Raw genomic sequence first — 16,679 nt, 5'->3', positions numbered from 1 at the left:
CTGTTTAAGTGAGTTCTTGGTGCCTGATGCTTCACACCTGTACATAAGGAAATTTTCCTAATGTGTTTTACAAGATATTTTCCATATATCCTCTGTAAGATCAAACACATGCACACTGTTAAAAAAATACAGGACTGTGCTTTACTACTCTTTTCTTTATGAAACAAGTGACTGGGATACTCTGAGCAGATACATGGCATTGTTTTAGCAAGTTACTCAGTAAATGTGCAAATGTTTTCAGACTATCTGCTGGCTAAACATCGCTAGTGTTGGTACAAAAGTCACTTATATTGCTGAAAGTCTTGGTTCTCTTTTAGAAGTAAAACTCATACTGACTTGAGTTCTGCAGAATCATGACCTAATAAATGAATCCTAGAATAATTTAGTAAGGGATGTTGGAAGGAATTTCTGCAGTATATTAAAACCTTCTGCTAAAAGCAGGACTAACTTCAAAGTTAGATTAGCTTGCTCTCAGGGCTTTGTCCAGCCTAGATTTGAAACTCTCCAAGGATAGAGATTCCACATTCTCTCTGGAAAACCTGTCCTGCTTACTGGACAAGCTGTTTCATTTTATTAACCACCCACATTGTAAAACTGTTTTCCTTATATCCAGCTGGGATTTCTCTTGTTGCCGCTTGTAGCTGTTACATTTTATTATTTCACTGTGTGCCTTTGAGAAGAGTCTGGCTTCATAGAATAGTTTGGATTGGAAGGGGCCTTTTAAAGGTCATCTAGTCCAACTACCCTGCAATGAGCAAGGACATCCTTAACTAGATGGACCTGCCCAGGATCTCATAATCTCTGACATGCTAAAGGTAATTGAGGACTGCAGCTTGATCTCCTCTTAGTCTTTCCCTTCTCCAGGATAAGCAAACTCAACATCCTTAGCCCTTTCTCCTGTGTCATGCACCCCAATCCCTCAGCCAAACTGGAAACCCTCCATTGGACTTTCTTCAGTTTATCAGTCTCTTACTGGAGAGCTTCAAAGTGCAGAAAAAATGTTTCATCTGGGTGTGACTTCACAAGCATCAAATGCAAGGAAACACTTCCTTCAGTTTGCTGACTACATGCTGAAAAGAGAATTTTCCACACCAAGTGAAGAAACTTAGAGACAAGCCTAAGCTAATGGCTGGATCTTAGAGAAAGATGGAAAGAGGATCCATGCTTACTGAGGAGCAAAATTAGGGAAATTCCCTATTATTAATAGGGGATAGTAGTAGTAGTCTTTACCTGCTGGTGTTTGAGATGTGTACTTCCACATAAATAGTTTGGACATATATAGTCCAAATATGTTGGGTCCCAAGTTATAGAAGACTGACAATTCCTTCCCTGACTGGCTTTGTATTCTACCCATCCTTAAAAAAAAATTAAAATGAAAATAATTTTTGCTCTGCCTTTACCCTAAACTTCCTAATTTTCTAAGTATGGAGTTCCAGGGGGTTTTGAGCCCATTTGTTAAAAATATAAAAATGCAACACTTTCCAATTAGTTTCCAAGAACAACTGGTTGATATCAAGCAAGATGTAAATTTACCAACTGAATTTCAACAAAAAACTTTCCAATCCCATCTACCTGTAATTGGTAGAAGGGATTGGAAATCAGTGTAGCAATTTAGTAAGTGCAGCCAATGATGCACTACTTCCATTTGGCTCCACATATCTTTGTGAGATATATTTTTCAGCTATGGCAGCCATTAAAACTGAGTATGAAAATAAACCAGACTTGGACTCAGATCTTCAAATCAGTGTATCACAAAATATTAATACAATATTTTCAAAAACAATGAAGCATATTCAATCACATGCTCTCACTAAAAATATTATTATTAATAATATTTTTGAGACAAAAGGGTTTTTGTTATATTAATAGAATTTTAAAAAAATATTTTTAAAATATTTATTATTTCATCTTTATCTCATCTTTTTTAATTTCTAGTTTTGTGTATGTTTTATAATGTATATAATGTATTAGTATCAGTGGTAAATGTATATGATTTGTAAATAAATAAATGTATTTGGTTTGCATGCTCCAAAAATTTTACTAGAGTACTTTTAGATTCCGTGGCAATTTTTTTAATATATCGGGGAAGGGTCTTTGAGAGATGGAATTGCCATTTCCATTGCTGAAATGTAAAGCTGGCATTCAGGAGGGCAAGGAGAAAAGCATTTCTCAAGTGGACCATGGACTAATTATTCCGTGAGAGTTGGTAGGTGTTTTTTTTTTTTAGCTACGTGTGGCTCTGTAGTCCAAACTAAAGTTCAATGACATCTGGGGCAGTATGTAAACTGTACATGGAGCTGAAGATTAGCAGATATGTGCCAGAAGAAATCTAGGGAAAATCTGAGATTGTGAGTCAGATGGATTAGGAAAAACAGAGACCATTCTGAAGGTTGTGGGACGGTGCATGAAACTGAAAAGAATAGTTGAAGATTGGGACTGTCACCAAGAAGCACTGTGGAAATGGAGAGGAATGTCAGGGAAAATATTTAATTCATATTCTTACTTTTAGTTCTACCTCTAAAGAATACTCAAGGCTGCCTTGTATTTAGGCCAGGATAATAGTTAATGATTCTGGAAGACATTTTCTAAACTGGCACTTAATTCTCCTACATAAATAGGAGAGGGATACTTCCTTGTCTTCTAAAAATTTCCCTGTGGATTTACAGTGAATAGGGAAGACAAAATATGTTCTATTTCATTTCCAAGATTTAGTCTTTTGAGGAACGAGATATGTTAAAAAGTAACAGAAAATTACCTTTTTCACTGAAGTCGGCAGATATGACTGAACCTACACCAGGAGCTGATCTGCTGAGCAAGAAGGTGCCATTTTTATGTAATCATTTTTCTGAGCACACTGAGAGAGCTTCATTATCCAAAATGATTGATGTTAGAGAATGTTAAATGTAACCACTGAGATGGTTTAAATAACATATGGAAAATAATAAAACCAAGCTCTACTGATGCTAGGAGTCACAGCAAGTGTTTTAACTGCAACTCTCTGAGTTTGGTACGCTGCTATTTGACAGTTCTGCTTTCTCCTGAGATTTTCAGTTTTATGAATAATGATGGAAAATAAAATTGTGTGTATTTATATTTGCCACAAAATGCACGTACATTAACTATACACCCACATTAACTGTCAGAAAGGCTGACAAATACATTAACAGTTAATGATAATTGATCTGAACTGTCACACTGTTTGTGGTAGAATAGGAAGTATTCTGAAAATCCTCATGGTTCACCTCTCACATGATGAAAACAAATGACTAAGTCATAACCATGCCCCTCATGTTTAGTTTCATAATCCACAGTGCAGATTTTTGAAAATTGAAGGTTTTCTTTTGGAAATTTTAGTTTGGATCTTTGGAGAAATTTGGGAAATCATAGTTTATTTACTTGTTTGGGTGGAAAAATTGAAATTGTAGGAAATTATTAGACTCAAGCCAAGTTATACAAGATGCTGATTGAACCAAAGTTTGAGAAGAGTATCTGAATTATACATGGCAAGAAAAGTATTTGGTTTGTGCTTTGTAGAGATTCTTTAAATTTATTACTCTATTAAACCATATTTGTAATTTTTTTACAGTTCAGAAGAGTTGTTAGACAAGACTTGTTTATTTCCAGAGTAACAGACACTGGGAAAAATAATCCAGAAAGCTTTGTTTCAGGAAACCTCAGTTTGAGGGCTTTGTTTCCTGTTACCATTGTCACTGTCTCATTTATTTCTTAGCAATGAATGCTATGAGGGCTAAAGCACATTTCTCCCCTTTTGTTGCAGTTCTTTGTGCTCAGGGCTTGCAGGCTAAGGACAAAACTGGCTCAAGTGACCCATATGTTACTGTGCAAGTTGGCAAAACCAAGCGGAGAACAAAGACTATTTTTGGAAACTTGAATCCAGTATGGGACGAAAAATTCTATTTGTAAGTGTAGAAGATACTGTTGTTTCTTGCTTTTAAAATTTACATTTAGGTAATATAATGTTACCAAGTGAAATCATTACTTAATTTTAAATATTTGTTGTCTATACCATGCATATTCATAGCATTAATAAATTAGCAAGTTCTGAATGAAGAGAGCATAGACATTTATAATGACTTTATCATGTAGTAGTTACACAGCTCATAATTACGTCTTTTAGAGGATCTGTTGGTGGTGTCTATTTGTTCTAATTTTTTAGAGAACTTAAGTAACAGTTTTCAGACTTTAACTTTACATACCAAATGTTGGCATTATTAACGCCTTCCTGTTTATAAGATGCTGACCATGCAACTTAAATGTGGTTTTTTTTCAACATTACAATTCTCCTAGGTGAAATTGGGGAATTTGATAGTAACTAATATGCTTCAGGCTCTGGACTGGGCTGTTCATAGTGTCTGTACTTTCCAAGACAAGAGTGTTGTCCAGGAGTCTGATATGGAGAGTATGGCACGATCCTCCTTTCTCCTGTCTTTGGCCATAGCCTCTGAACTGAATATGGTATGGTTTGTTGTCAGTATATCATGGAAGTTCAACCCAGACTGCAAAGTAGATGTTTCAGTCTGTAATACATTGACTGAGGTTTGAATATGATTTCCTGGCAGTTCTAGTTGTAGCAATGTTCCTAGAACTTCTTTTAGAAAGACATGTTATAGTACAGGAAATTCCAATTCACAAGTACTACACTGTTCCTTTCCTGAAAATATTGCCTTAGGATACAACACGATTCTGACTGAGAATGTGACAAATCTGATAATAGTATCAATTTGCTCAGTGTTATTCCTCTACATGTAGCAAAAGTATTTCAGCATTTATTCTTTTCTCAGCTTGATTACTATGTGCCACACCGTATGTTGTGCACTTAATGACTGTTGTTAAAGTCAATTAAGATTTTTTTAAATTGTTCAGAAAAGTTCCAGTCTACCCTGAAAGCACCTACCACAGTACTATCATACGAAGTTAGTAGGTATTTTATGGAAGCTGTGTGAAAACACTGGTATACTAAACTATGAAAAGAAGAAAAAGGGTATACAATTTCAGTGTTTGTTAAATACAGTAGGCTTATTTGCATTTTTACTGAGAACATATGCAAACTGTTAACACAGTCTAACCTTTTGGTACTATGTTATAAAAGTCTAATATGTTTATGCATAATAGTGCTATTCAAAACTGGATGTTAATTTGATACAGCTTGATGAAATCCTGTATCAATGATGATCAAAAAGATGTGTCATTGAGTCATTTTTATAAGCAACCCTGAATTTACAAAGCAACAGCAGAACAGCTCAGGATCCTGCAGACTGCCCAGTCAAGATTCAGAATCTCTCGTTAGTCACTGTGTGCAACAGTTTCAAAATAACCACTGACTGCAATATAAAATAATTGTCTTCAGGCTTTAAGATTGTGTAGTTCCTTCTTACATTCCTTTTCTTCTATAAGAAAGACATCAGTTGTCATTATTACTGGCTACATAAACCATGGAAACAATTTCTGTTAGGTTTGAAATAGAGTGCTCTTTTCTTTACAAAGGTGCAATGTCATAACATGAGATGTTATGTTCTTGTCACGTAGAACAAGAGCTGTATTCTCTTCCCTGTTTTTTTACTAAAATCTACTACCTTATTGCTGAGGTTATCATTTCACTAGTGAGTCTGAAAGAGATATGACCCAAGGTGCCACTTCTAGCTGGCATTAAACTACATTAAACAGTGTACGCCTATTCCTTTCACAGATTCAAAGGCCAGTACTAGAAATTAATAGTTAATTTGGAGAAAGCAAAGGCTCAGAAACTTCTTACAGGCAGCTTCTATACAGATCATGTTTTCTTTTTGAGTAATTTACGTTACTCCAGTAGCAGCTGGAATGTCATATCTTATTGAATGACTGTGAGTAACCAAAGGCAGGAGATTAATTACTTTCATGCATTTAACTGTATGAATTGTATAGTGTCAAATGTTGAATGAGCAATTCAGCAAATTTGGTATGATGTTTTAAGTGTATTTTCTCTAAGATGTGAGCAGGGCTACCATAAAATCCCTGGAAACTTGAAAAAAAAAATATTTTTTTTTTCATGAAGCACTAAGTATTGCTATCATCTGCTACTCTAGCAATAACATTAATAAAAAACCCCAAAACCTACTATAGCATTAATCTCCTGAGTAACTGCTTTGAACTGAATAAATTTTCAATCATTTTTATAGCTCTTGTACTTTCTAAAATGAAGTTATCTCCCTGTCTTTAGTGCATTGAATTTCAGTGGAAAGTATATGAGAATTTCTAAAGTGTATTAAATAGATTATAAATGTTTAACCACAAGATTAAATCTAAAGTAGATCAATATAACTATTTCATTGACTCAGAAAGATTCAGTTAAATTAGGGTCTACTAGTGATATTTGATAGTCCTATTTAAAATCAAATGCCAACCGTTATTAGAACTCTCGAATGATAAATTGCAGAAATAAAATGTATCTAAAATCTTACAATCGTATATTTACTCATAATACCAAATCATTTGTTTAAATCTCCCCATCTGTTTCAAAATAAGGTCATGGGAAAAACATTGGCCTCCCCACTGTGCATTTGCTCTGTCATAGCAGATAGAGCGAGGACAATGTTCTAGTTTGCAGAATCACACATAACCCTATAATTGTATGGTAAGCAGAGATGGAATGTTTCTAACATAATGTAACCTTCTGCTAAATGACCATGGGATTCTGGCATAGGTTCTAACATGGGAATTCATAAACAATAACTAAAGTAGAGCTTATGTACAGCTGCATGCATCTCGGTAAAAAAACAAGAGTATCAGAGGAAAAAATACATCTTTTCTTGAAATGTATCATTTTTGGTACACAAGATAGAGAAGTAAATACACCAGTAGATGTTCCTTTAATGAATGCAATATAGATAGTAAGGGCTTTGATCCTTTCTATTGGCATTATTAGAAAGGAGATAACAGAGCAGTTGTGGGTTTTTTTTGCAGTAAAACATCAGTGATAGGAGAGTGTTTTAAATGCCAAAGCAAAGGAAGAGTGTTGCAGGTATCTGTCACCTTCCCGCTTCCAGTTAATTGTGGCATCTTTTATGGGAAAAGGCACCACATTTTTATTTTTTAGTTACAGGGAAGAAATATTTTCGCTGTATAGTTTTCAGCTTTGTACAAACTCTTAGATCTAGATACTATAATAAAACTTCTCCACTCTTATTCTTTTCTTGACTATTTTCAACAGTTGATTGCTGAAATATGGCAATCTCCTTTTTTTTTTTTTTTTTTGGCAGTGTTGTGTAGCAAGCACACACCTACATATCATTTTGCAGATTTTGCAGGTGTCGTGTTTCCTCTGACCACTCATTAACGCCTCAGATACACTTATATAATACAGAAGTCTTTCATGTAACTGGATGATTATTTTACATTACTTATTCTATTTTGTCTGTCTCTAGACCACCATATAGATCTGATAAATAGCTTCATTGGATATCTATTACTCCTTTCAGTGCATGAAAGCATTTTATTTAATTGATTTAAATTAGACCAATGAGCAGGGGGTTTTTTGAAGACTATGGTTACCACCTGGCCAATATAATGCTTAACCCTAAACTGTTAGAATTTGTCTGATTTCTGACATTCTTGATGATTTCCTGATGATATATTGAAAATGTCAATGCAGACATAAAATCCCATAGAGAGAAGATTTACTGTTGCTCACGGAAAAAAAAAAAAAAAAAAAAAAGAAAAACCCAAAAAACCCAAAATCCAAACCACATCTGTTTGTTCGAACAAACTAGAATGTTGCTAAGAATTCTTATTGCTATGTGTTTTAGCAGATAATGCTGGGAAAAAATACCCTCTAGCACCAAAAAGCATTAATGTAGATCAGAGACCATGATTGTTAAGCTCTATTTGTTGGTCAGAAAAGTTGTTCAACTGCTCATTTGAGTCTAGAGTTTCTGATGAAGTGAGAATTTCTGTCAGCTATTTCAGACGCCCAGCTGTGTATGTACTTTCCTTAGAATTACCTTAAAAACCAGCACTCACACGGTTTATTTATACTCCAAAGAGGTGATTTGTGGATTCATTTAAATCAATACTTACTGTAAGCAGCCATGTATGGGAAATAAACACAAGAGAACCTTACCAAAGTCCTTTCCTACTGTCATTTTATACATTCTTAATCAACTGAACTAACATGTAAAAAGTATAATCTTCACTGTACTTGAAGACAACAAGATAGGTTAACTGTTTAAATGGTGTTCCAGTTTCCAGTGATATATAAAAACAGTCTTGTAAGAATTGTTGAAACAACTTAAGGATTGTTTCATAAGCGAAATTATGTAACAGAATTATGTTACACAAAACCAATTGGGTAATAGAAACCTGCAAATTAGTTGACTGGATTTATCCATTCTAAAAATTCTTCAATAAGCAGCCAAGTCTCTGAGAGGCATCCTACTAATTCAAATAACTGTAACTCTGAGCCTCAGCCTAAAATGAGAGCAGAGCACTTCTAAGAACCAATTCAAATGATAAATTGTTTGTTCAGCAATATCTTTTTTTCAGTTTCACAGTACAGCATGTTAGGTCTATCTTTTTTCAAACTGTTGTCAATCCAGATTAATTTTATACAACTGTCTTTTTGTTATGACAGCATACACTAATGCAAGAAAAGGTATAATTCTGTTTATTGGAAAGCATGGCCCATGAAAGACAGTCCCAGCTGTTAAAGAGCTGGGACTGTCCAGACTAGAGAGAAGAAAAGTAGTGGAGGTAGGGATGTCTTTAAACACATCTTTTCTCCTGCCAAGAGGAAAGGAATAATTTTCCATGCTCACTGTAACAGTAGAAAAAGAAGCAATAGTCACATATTTCACTTAGAGAGGCTTAAATTGGACTTCAGAAAAATTTTCCAACAGTGGGGCTAGTGAAGTACTGGAATAGATAGTTTTCCAGAGAGACTATGGAGCTTTCTCTGAACACTTTAGAACAGAGTGCACAGACTTCTCATAGCAATGCCATGGAAGTATCTGGTTCGGGCTTGCAGTAATGGCAATAATAATGAACATGAGTGCAATAATAGCAATAAATGGCTTTCTGAACTTCATTCTGCTAATATCTTCCATGACCATGTGGTTTCTTTATATTTTTAGAATAAAATCTTTGTTACCACCTTCCATTCCCCATCTAGGCCATATAACCTCCAAGGTATTTTAGTATAAGGGAATAAAATTGAGTAAGAATTTAGGAAGGTTCAATTCTTGATTTGTTTTATGTGCATTACCTGCTACACAAAATGTATTCCTTATACTTATTTGTAAGGGGGTTTACAAAAAAAAAAAAGTTATTTGCTATGGGGTTTTTTTTTTAATCTGTGCTACATTTTGAACTACTCTTTCACATAGATAGTTCATGCAGCACCTTGATTTATGTTTTACAATTAGGTCAATGTTGACTCAACTAATGAATATAGCACTTAAAAGAATAAAATATCATCTTCCAGTATCTATTCCTTTTGTCTGTGGAAGACATCTAAGGTATATGTAATGGTCTACAACTAAAGTAATATCCATCTGCAATAATTATATTAATAAGTGTTTTCTGTGGTTAGTATCACAAAATGGTATGTATCATGTTTTCTTTGCACACCTTAATGAGTGTATGTCCAAAAAGAATTCAGCTACTTTTTTAACAGGATAAACAGAAATGGAAGCTACCAGAGAAAGAAACTGAAAACAAAATACAGCAAAAAAACCCCAAAGGTTTTTGTTTTGTACCTGAAAATTCAGAGTAGACAAATCTGTTAGTGGATGTAACAGTTTTTTCTGAAGACTACAAGGAAAGAATGCTGTTATGATGAATGTATTTCATTTTGACAGAGTGGGAAATTAACATTCATATACTCTTTACCAGCTTCTTCATTAATTTGCATTTATTTCATTACTGAAAGTAGCGTAGTATCAATTAGTTGTTACTTTAACACTGGATGCAGATCTTTTAGATGAGGTATACAGTCAGGTCATGCCAATGCACCTAATACTAAATTTACATGGGGCTACTATAGTAAAGACAGTTTATTATTACATTTTTTTATTACTCTAGCCATTAGAATAAAGAGGAATGCTGTGAGGATTCTTTAATATCTGTGTGGCATTCTGTACATGCAGAAGTAATGTAGTGTCATCAGATTTTTGATAAATTATTAAAACTCTTCTATCTAGAATCTCTGAATATACTGCAGTTTTTACAGCTTTCAAAAGCATCAGTATCCTCACTCTCTGTGTGCTAAAGAGCAATTCACTTCTCACCTTCCTGTGTCACACTTTAGTGAACACTTTTACTAAGCATATAAAGCAGAGAGATTAGAAGAGGAACACTGAAAATAGCATATGTTGGCTTTGCCTTGAATTCCCTGGGCTGATTTTCCTGTACAGAGTAAGCAGGAATTCCCACCTAATGCTTTTTGCAAAACCATAGAGCTTCTGCACAGATGTTACCAGCGACTAAAACAGAATACGCATCTCATTATATAGTGCTGTTTCTGAGAGGCTGGGCAGGTAAGTAGTACCATGCAGAGACAGCTCTGTAACTGTAGTGGTAAATCTCCCTGCAATCTCACTGCTACAGGGTAGGCCAGTAGAAATACATGTTCCTCCACCCCTCTGTTCATGCATCACAAATGTATTCTAGTTTTGGGGTCTTGCACAGGAACTTTACAAACATGTAGCAGAGCTAAAGTTTTAGACACGAAGATGAACATGTGAGTAAACGCACTGGTTGTGATAGGTCTCACCATATTTCACTGACCTAAGATTAAAGGAGAAAAAGATGAGGGAGAGACAGATGAAGGGTACTGGGGAAAAATGCAGTTATCCTGACCATCTGAATAAATATTCCTCAATCAGCTAAGTGTAAATCAGAGGGAAATTGGTGTTGTCTCAGGAGAATAAAAATATAGTACTAGTACTGAAGTATCATTTAATGACTTTTTATATGCATCATCTCCCTGAGAAGCAAAGCAGGAAGATTTCTACTAATGTCACATATAAAGTGATGAAGGTCACATAAATGCCTCACCATTGATGGATCTCCCCATGCCACTGTAGAAATCCTGTTTAATAGTTCTATTAGGTGCACAGCTAAATGCAGTTCAGGACTCTAACAATGTTAAGCAATAATTCAGACCACTTTTTAGGAAAATTAAATGGCCTTCTTTCTTAAGGCAAAGATGTTTGTTTGATCCATCTGTGTCTTCTTATAAATATATGTCCGTGCCAATAGCTTCTGAATTTTGAGGTCAGTCAGAGAAATTTCACAGATTGTCTAATACTACATGTGTCTTTAGTGTGAGTTCACCCCAGAACAGACACCAGGGAGTCCATATGAAGGGATAATTCATGAAAATCCCAAATATGGGAGAAGATGCAATAGGTGATTGCAGTTTGTTAGATGTCAGAGAAGCCAGTCATAAGACAAAAGGAAACTAGGCTTCATTAGTTTTGCTAATCACAGAACAATGTGGTTTTTAATTACCAGAGATATCTGCAATGTTAAAATTTAGAATACAGACAGACACAAGCATTTCTGTGATACTGAATGATGTCACAGTGAGACAGAGTAAAAGCTGTGCATGCCATTTTAAGTGACTGATCGGTCTTGACAGTAATAGTACCATTCAAAGCATTTTATACTTGCAAAGCCCATTACCACCACTAATTAATTCTTAGAACATCCCTGAGGGGTGCCAGTTGGAAGATAAGTTATAGTATTACTGTTTTCATGCTGGAAATGCTGAGACAGATCACTGAGCAGTGATAGTGCTTGGAATAGAATTTAAGAACTCTAGTGTAAAACTAAGACCTTGCTGAAGATGAAAATTTGCTGCTACACTTTAAAGCTATATTTAAAGATAACCAAAGATTCATAACATTTAAAATATTTTTCTAGCATTACTGAATGGATATTAAAATTATTTGTATAGATGCATGACTATGATGTGGCTTACAACTGATGCCAGGCAGGTACTAGCTGTTAAATATCATCAGAAATTTTTTCACTACCACAGACTTCTGCGGTCAATTTTAGGATATTCCAATGAAGTCATCAAAAGCCAGCAGTGACCAGTAGTAAATAGTCCTTATTGAGGCTTATAGGAATAAGGAGCAGTAGAGCTTCTTTTTCATTTCTGTGCAAATATATGCAGGATGGAGCTGGGAGTAAAAAATTTTATCCACTAGGAACTCTGCAAGTGAAGCCACCTCAGTCTCTCATACATCTAGTAGTTTCTAAAATCCACTGAACTTATGAGCAGTTAGTAAGCCACTTAAATTTGCAAGGAATTTTTTAGTATATGGCAGTCTGTCCCTACCCTTTCTTGTTAACAGAGAATGGAGGTCTTGGAGCAAAGCAATATATCTTTTAAAGAAAGCAGCCACCTGTTTCCATAGGATTTTCTGATTGCCTGTCTTGTCTTGTGGTGAAGTTTATGCATACTTTTTGTGGCTTTTTTTCAAAAACTTCCTGCCATGTACTGGAAATACTCTTTAAAATTTTCTTTCTTTGTATATTATAACATTTGAGACTACTACTTTGCTGGTCTACTGTGTGTACTATGTAGCATTCTTAAATGAATAACCTGATCTAACTGTATCTTTCCTAAGATATTTGTAAAAAAATAGTATCGAGAAGTATAGATTGTAAATTAATTAATAATTCTAATGAATTCATTATATTCCTAAATACAATCCATATTTTTATATAATTCAGTCAAGTTAATCTCTCTGCTTTCTCTTATATGTAGTAATTGTAATTTTGTCCCTAGCAATGTGGGATGGCCTTTTATTCCACTGAACGTTGCAGGTTGGCTGCATTCGGTCACTTTATGCAGTTAAGCAAGTGTACAAAAATTGAGGACAATGAATTAGACAGCAGTACAAAGGTTTGTAGCTTATGTATCGCTCACAGTTTATATTTTATTTTTATTCTTACAGTGAATGCCATAACTCTACAGATAGGATAAAAGTGAGAGTGTGGGATGAAGATGATGACATCAAATCAAGAGTAAAACAACATTTCAAAAAGGAATCAGATGACTTCCTTGGGCAAACAATCATTGAAGTAAGAACACTGAGTGGAGAAATGGATGTATGGTATAATTTAGGTATGGTTCTTACTGATTTTTTAAAAACAAATTTAGGTAAAATCTCAGCATCTGTAGATTTGTGACTTCAAAATGGTACCAATATAAAACTTTTTAAATCTTAAATATTACCGGTTGATTTGAAAATGAAAGATACTTTATTGGTTTTGGTCCAGAGTTATGACTTCTACAGAGAGCAGACTAATCACAACAATATCAAAGAAAAATATTTCATTTTAATACAAAATTAAAAACATGTAACATTTCAGATGAGCACTTTCACAGTAGCATTCTGTGGGAAATGCATCTACAAAAATACATTAAAAAAATCTAGCAAATATTTTGCTTGTGGTCCACATTCATTTTATCACATATTTAAAAAAATAATTTATGTACCATTCTGGGTCTAATTAACTTTGGTTTTCACTGTGTTTACACCTTTGTTTCTTCATGAAACTTGCTTGCTTGAGTCTTCTGTTCTGCATGTCAAATGTGTTTATGTGCAGAGTCATAAACTGAAGACAGCCTGCTGAAGCTCAAAATGCTCTCTGTTGTCTGTAATGACTGCACTTTCTTGTCTGGACAGGTCTTAAGATGTATCATTCTTTAAACCAGAAATAAATCAATGAAAGTGTGTCTCAGAATGTGTTTTCTTTGTCTAAGCATACAACTGTTCTTTAATTTTAAAAATCTCTTTGCGTGCACTAGATGTTCTGAGGGTAGCCTTTAAAGGTTGATCTCCTATATTCAATAATAAAAATGTGATAGTAACATTTTTATCTAGGTTGCCTAGATAACTTCGAGTGAATTATGTAACATAGTTTTCTGTAGAGCATTTGTTTGCTAATTAGCAGTCCTTGTTTCCCTGTCTAGTGTTTCATTTCCCAGTGATATATAAAGATGTCTCAGGGAACTATTTGATTTCTTATTGACAATGAAAAGAAGCCTTACTTTGTTTCCTGTTTATAATGAGTTTTTTTAAAGGTAAGATAATTGGGTCATTATGAATTATGAATTTTATTCCTTCAAAAATTTCAGTGACTTAAACTGACATAAATATTGATATAAATTATTATGAAAGGAATTTTTAAAACAAATTTTGCTGAACTCATTGAACTGGCGGCAGTTCAATAATAACATTGAAAATCTATGTGCTGTGCAATAAGAATCTGCTAAGAACATTTTGAGTTTCTCTCGGATATAGTAGTTCAAGTTGTTGTTGAAGTCGTCTTAACCAAAGGAAAATATCAATAATTAAAATAATAAGAATTGGTACAGATACTAGATATAAAATGGAAAGAATTTCTATTGGAAAGGGAAAAGTGTTAGATAAAGCACTGTGCAGCCTGGTTTGAATTTGGCAGATAAAATAAGAAAGATTATTTACTTCATAGTTTGATATTCTACTTCATGGCCTGAACCATATGTGAGGTATTAAAAAAAAATTCTCTTGTTCTCAACAGCAGGATTTTCTGGCTTTAAAAAAACATTCTTAGTAAGCTAGAAAGATTTATGAAAGCTTTTCACATTACATATATGCATTTTTGGTAGTTACTAATATATTATTTTTCTGCTCTTCAGAAAAGCGAACGGATAAATCAGCTGTCTCTGGTGCCATTAGATTGAAAATCAATGTTGAAATCAAAGGAGAGGAGAAAGTTGCTCCCTACCATGTGCAGTACACCTGTCTACACGAGGTATGTTGAAGAAGTTAAAGAAAGCATACTCATGAGGATACAACCATTTCTCTGTACTGCAGAAAAATAGCTGTAATTGTAAAGAACTTCTTCCTTGCTATATTAATTCATATTTTGGAGAGAGCAAGAAAAGACAGGAAAAGCACAAACAATATAAAATTTGGTTCTCCTTTCATCTAGATTGTTTTTGTCAACGTTGAAAAAAAAGTCATCACTGGTAAATGAGTGTCTTTCAAAATATTTTCTTTGTATTTGATTTGTCTTCCCTCAACCAATGATCCACACTGAAGTTCTATTCTGAAAATACAAGTACTTTCTGAAAGCTGATAGATAGCATACGGCTGGAAGTTCAGCACTAGGATGTATCCACAAAATCCTGTTGTTCACCATTTGTAAAATTGAATGTTCAGGCATTTGTGCTCCTAGATTTTGATCTGATATTGCAAATGTTTTGACCTGTGAAGTAAATGGCAAAATTCTGTTCCTTTAATATAATCCGCAAGAGAGTTATGGGCTAATTAGCAAAACTGAAATTATTTCAAAGTTTTGCGGGTTTTTTCAGTCACTAAAAATAGGAAGTCAAATCTGATGCTCAGTTAGTGGATATGTATGGAGCATGAGAAGCGTTCTATGACGTTAATATCAAATACTAGCTTTGGTCCTAAGGTTGCTAAATCTAAACTATAGTGCATGCCTTGAGAGGCTTCTACAATATTTCTGATAGATTTCCTGTAACTTACAGTTCTTAATTAATTTGAAATTTATTGGTCATAGATCCAATTAAAGTTGAAGTACTATGTAGTCAGTGTTACAAAATCACTATTTCATTCTCTAGTAAAGGCATATGATAGAGAAAAGAAAGTTTGCATGATTTTATGTTGCAGTCTCCCTGTACCAGTTAACTGACAGATCTTATATCATGGAAGTGGATCAATGCGCTGAATCACAAGCCTGCATGACCACAGTTCTATTACAAAAAATGTCCTTGGAGTCTTAGAATATTTTGCTTACCAAATGATGACTAGTTAGTGCCAGTCTTCAGAAAAGTTTTGGTTTTTTTTAAATTAACATATTGATGAGTGTTATATGGGATATACTTTCAGAATGCCACTTAAAAGCCAAAAATACCTGTTTGAAACATTTCTTATGTTTAGAATCTATTCCATTACTTGACGGAAGTTAAATCCAATGGTGTTGTAAAAATCCCTGAAGTGAAAGGTGATGAAGCCTGGAAGGTGTACTTTGATGACGCTGCACAAGAAATTGTAGATGAATTTGCAATGCGCTATGGAATTGAATATATTTATCAAGCTATGACGTAAGTATTATGATGTCTGGTTTTCTACTCTACTGTGAAGAAAGTGTTTGAGGGAAGTTACAAGTTCCAAGTCTTCGTGCTTTCATTCTCCATTTTCTTCCCATTCCTGATTTAAAATTCTTGTTATAATTCTTGTCCATCTGATTCTCATTGACATGCTTCTCATTTGCAATGGAATTAAGAGATAAGTATTTTATAAACTGTTACTGGTATTACTGCTAACACATTTGTTAATCCTTGTGATACTGATATGCGGCAAGGATAGGAAAGACTTCCAGTGTTCCAGATGGTAGAACAGGGTTTCACAAGCTCTGTACTCCTTTCCAGGAGTATAGAAATCATCACAGAACACAAGCAAATGGCTATAGTAAATTTCCATAGCACATGTAAATAATTAATACAAACCATTTTTAACAGTATTAGAACCTATCCCTATATTGTCTGCACTAAAGTAGCTGTCTGATGACTTTAGAACACAGTACCACTGAGCTTAGAGGCCTGGGGATACAAGAGCTCCATCATGTGTTCTTAATTTGTCCAGTGAAAAGGACAA

The 16,679-nt window shown here is 34.3% G+C and overlaps 1 protein-coding gene across 1 annotated transcript in view; it reads left to right on the top strand.

The window, feature by feature from the left end:
- Positions 1-16,130, top strand: part of LOC104530564 (protein unc-13 homolog C-like) — a 42,804-nt gene extending 26,674 nt beyond the window's left edge. The window contains exons 8-11 of the mRNA XM_010175200.1: positions 3,779-3,920; positions 12,963-13,132; positions 14,693-14,808; positions 15,963-16,130. Coding sequence (XP_010173502.1) covers positions 3,779-3,920; positions 12,963-13,132; positions 14,693-14,808; positions 15,963-16,130 — 596 coding nt within the window. The remainder of the gene's footprint in view (positions 1-3,778; positions 3,921-12,962; positions 13,133-14,692; positions 14,809-15,962) is intronic.
- The last annotated feature ends 549 nt before the right edge of the window (positions 16,131-16,679 follow it).

The sequence above is a fragment of the Antrostomus carolinensis genome, unplaced genomic scaffold (assembly GCF_000700745.2).
Source record: "Antrostomus carolinensis isolate BGI_N321 unplaced genomic scaffold, ASM70074v2 scaffold53139, whole genome shotgun sequence".
NCBI lineage: Eukaryota > Metazoa > Chordata > Aves > Caprimulgiformes > Caprimulgidae > Antrostomus > Antrostomus carolinensis.
The sequence above is the reverse complement of the archived record's forward strand: the minus strand, read 5'-3'. Positions and strand labels throughout refer to the sequence as shown.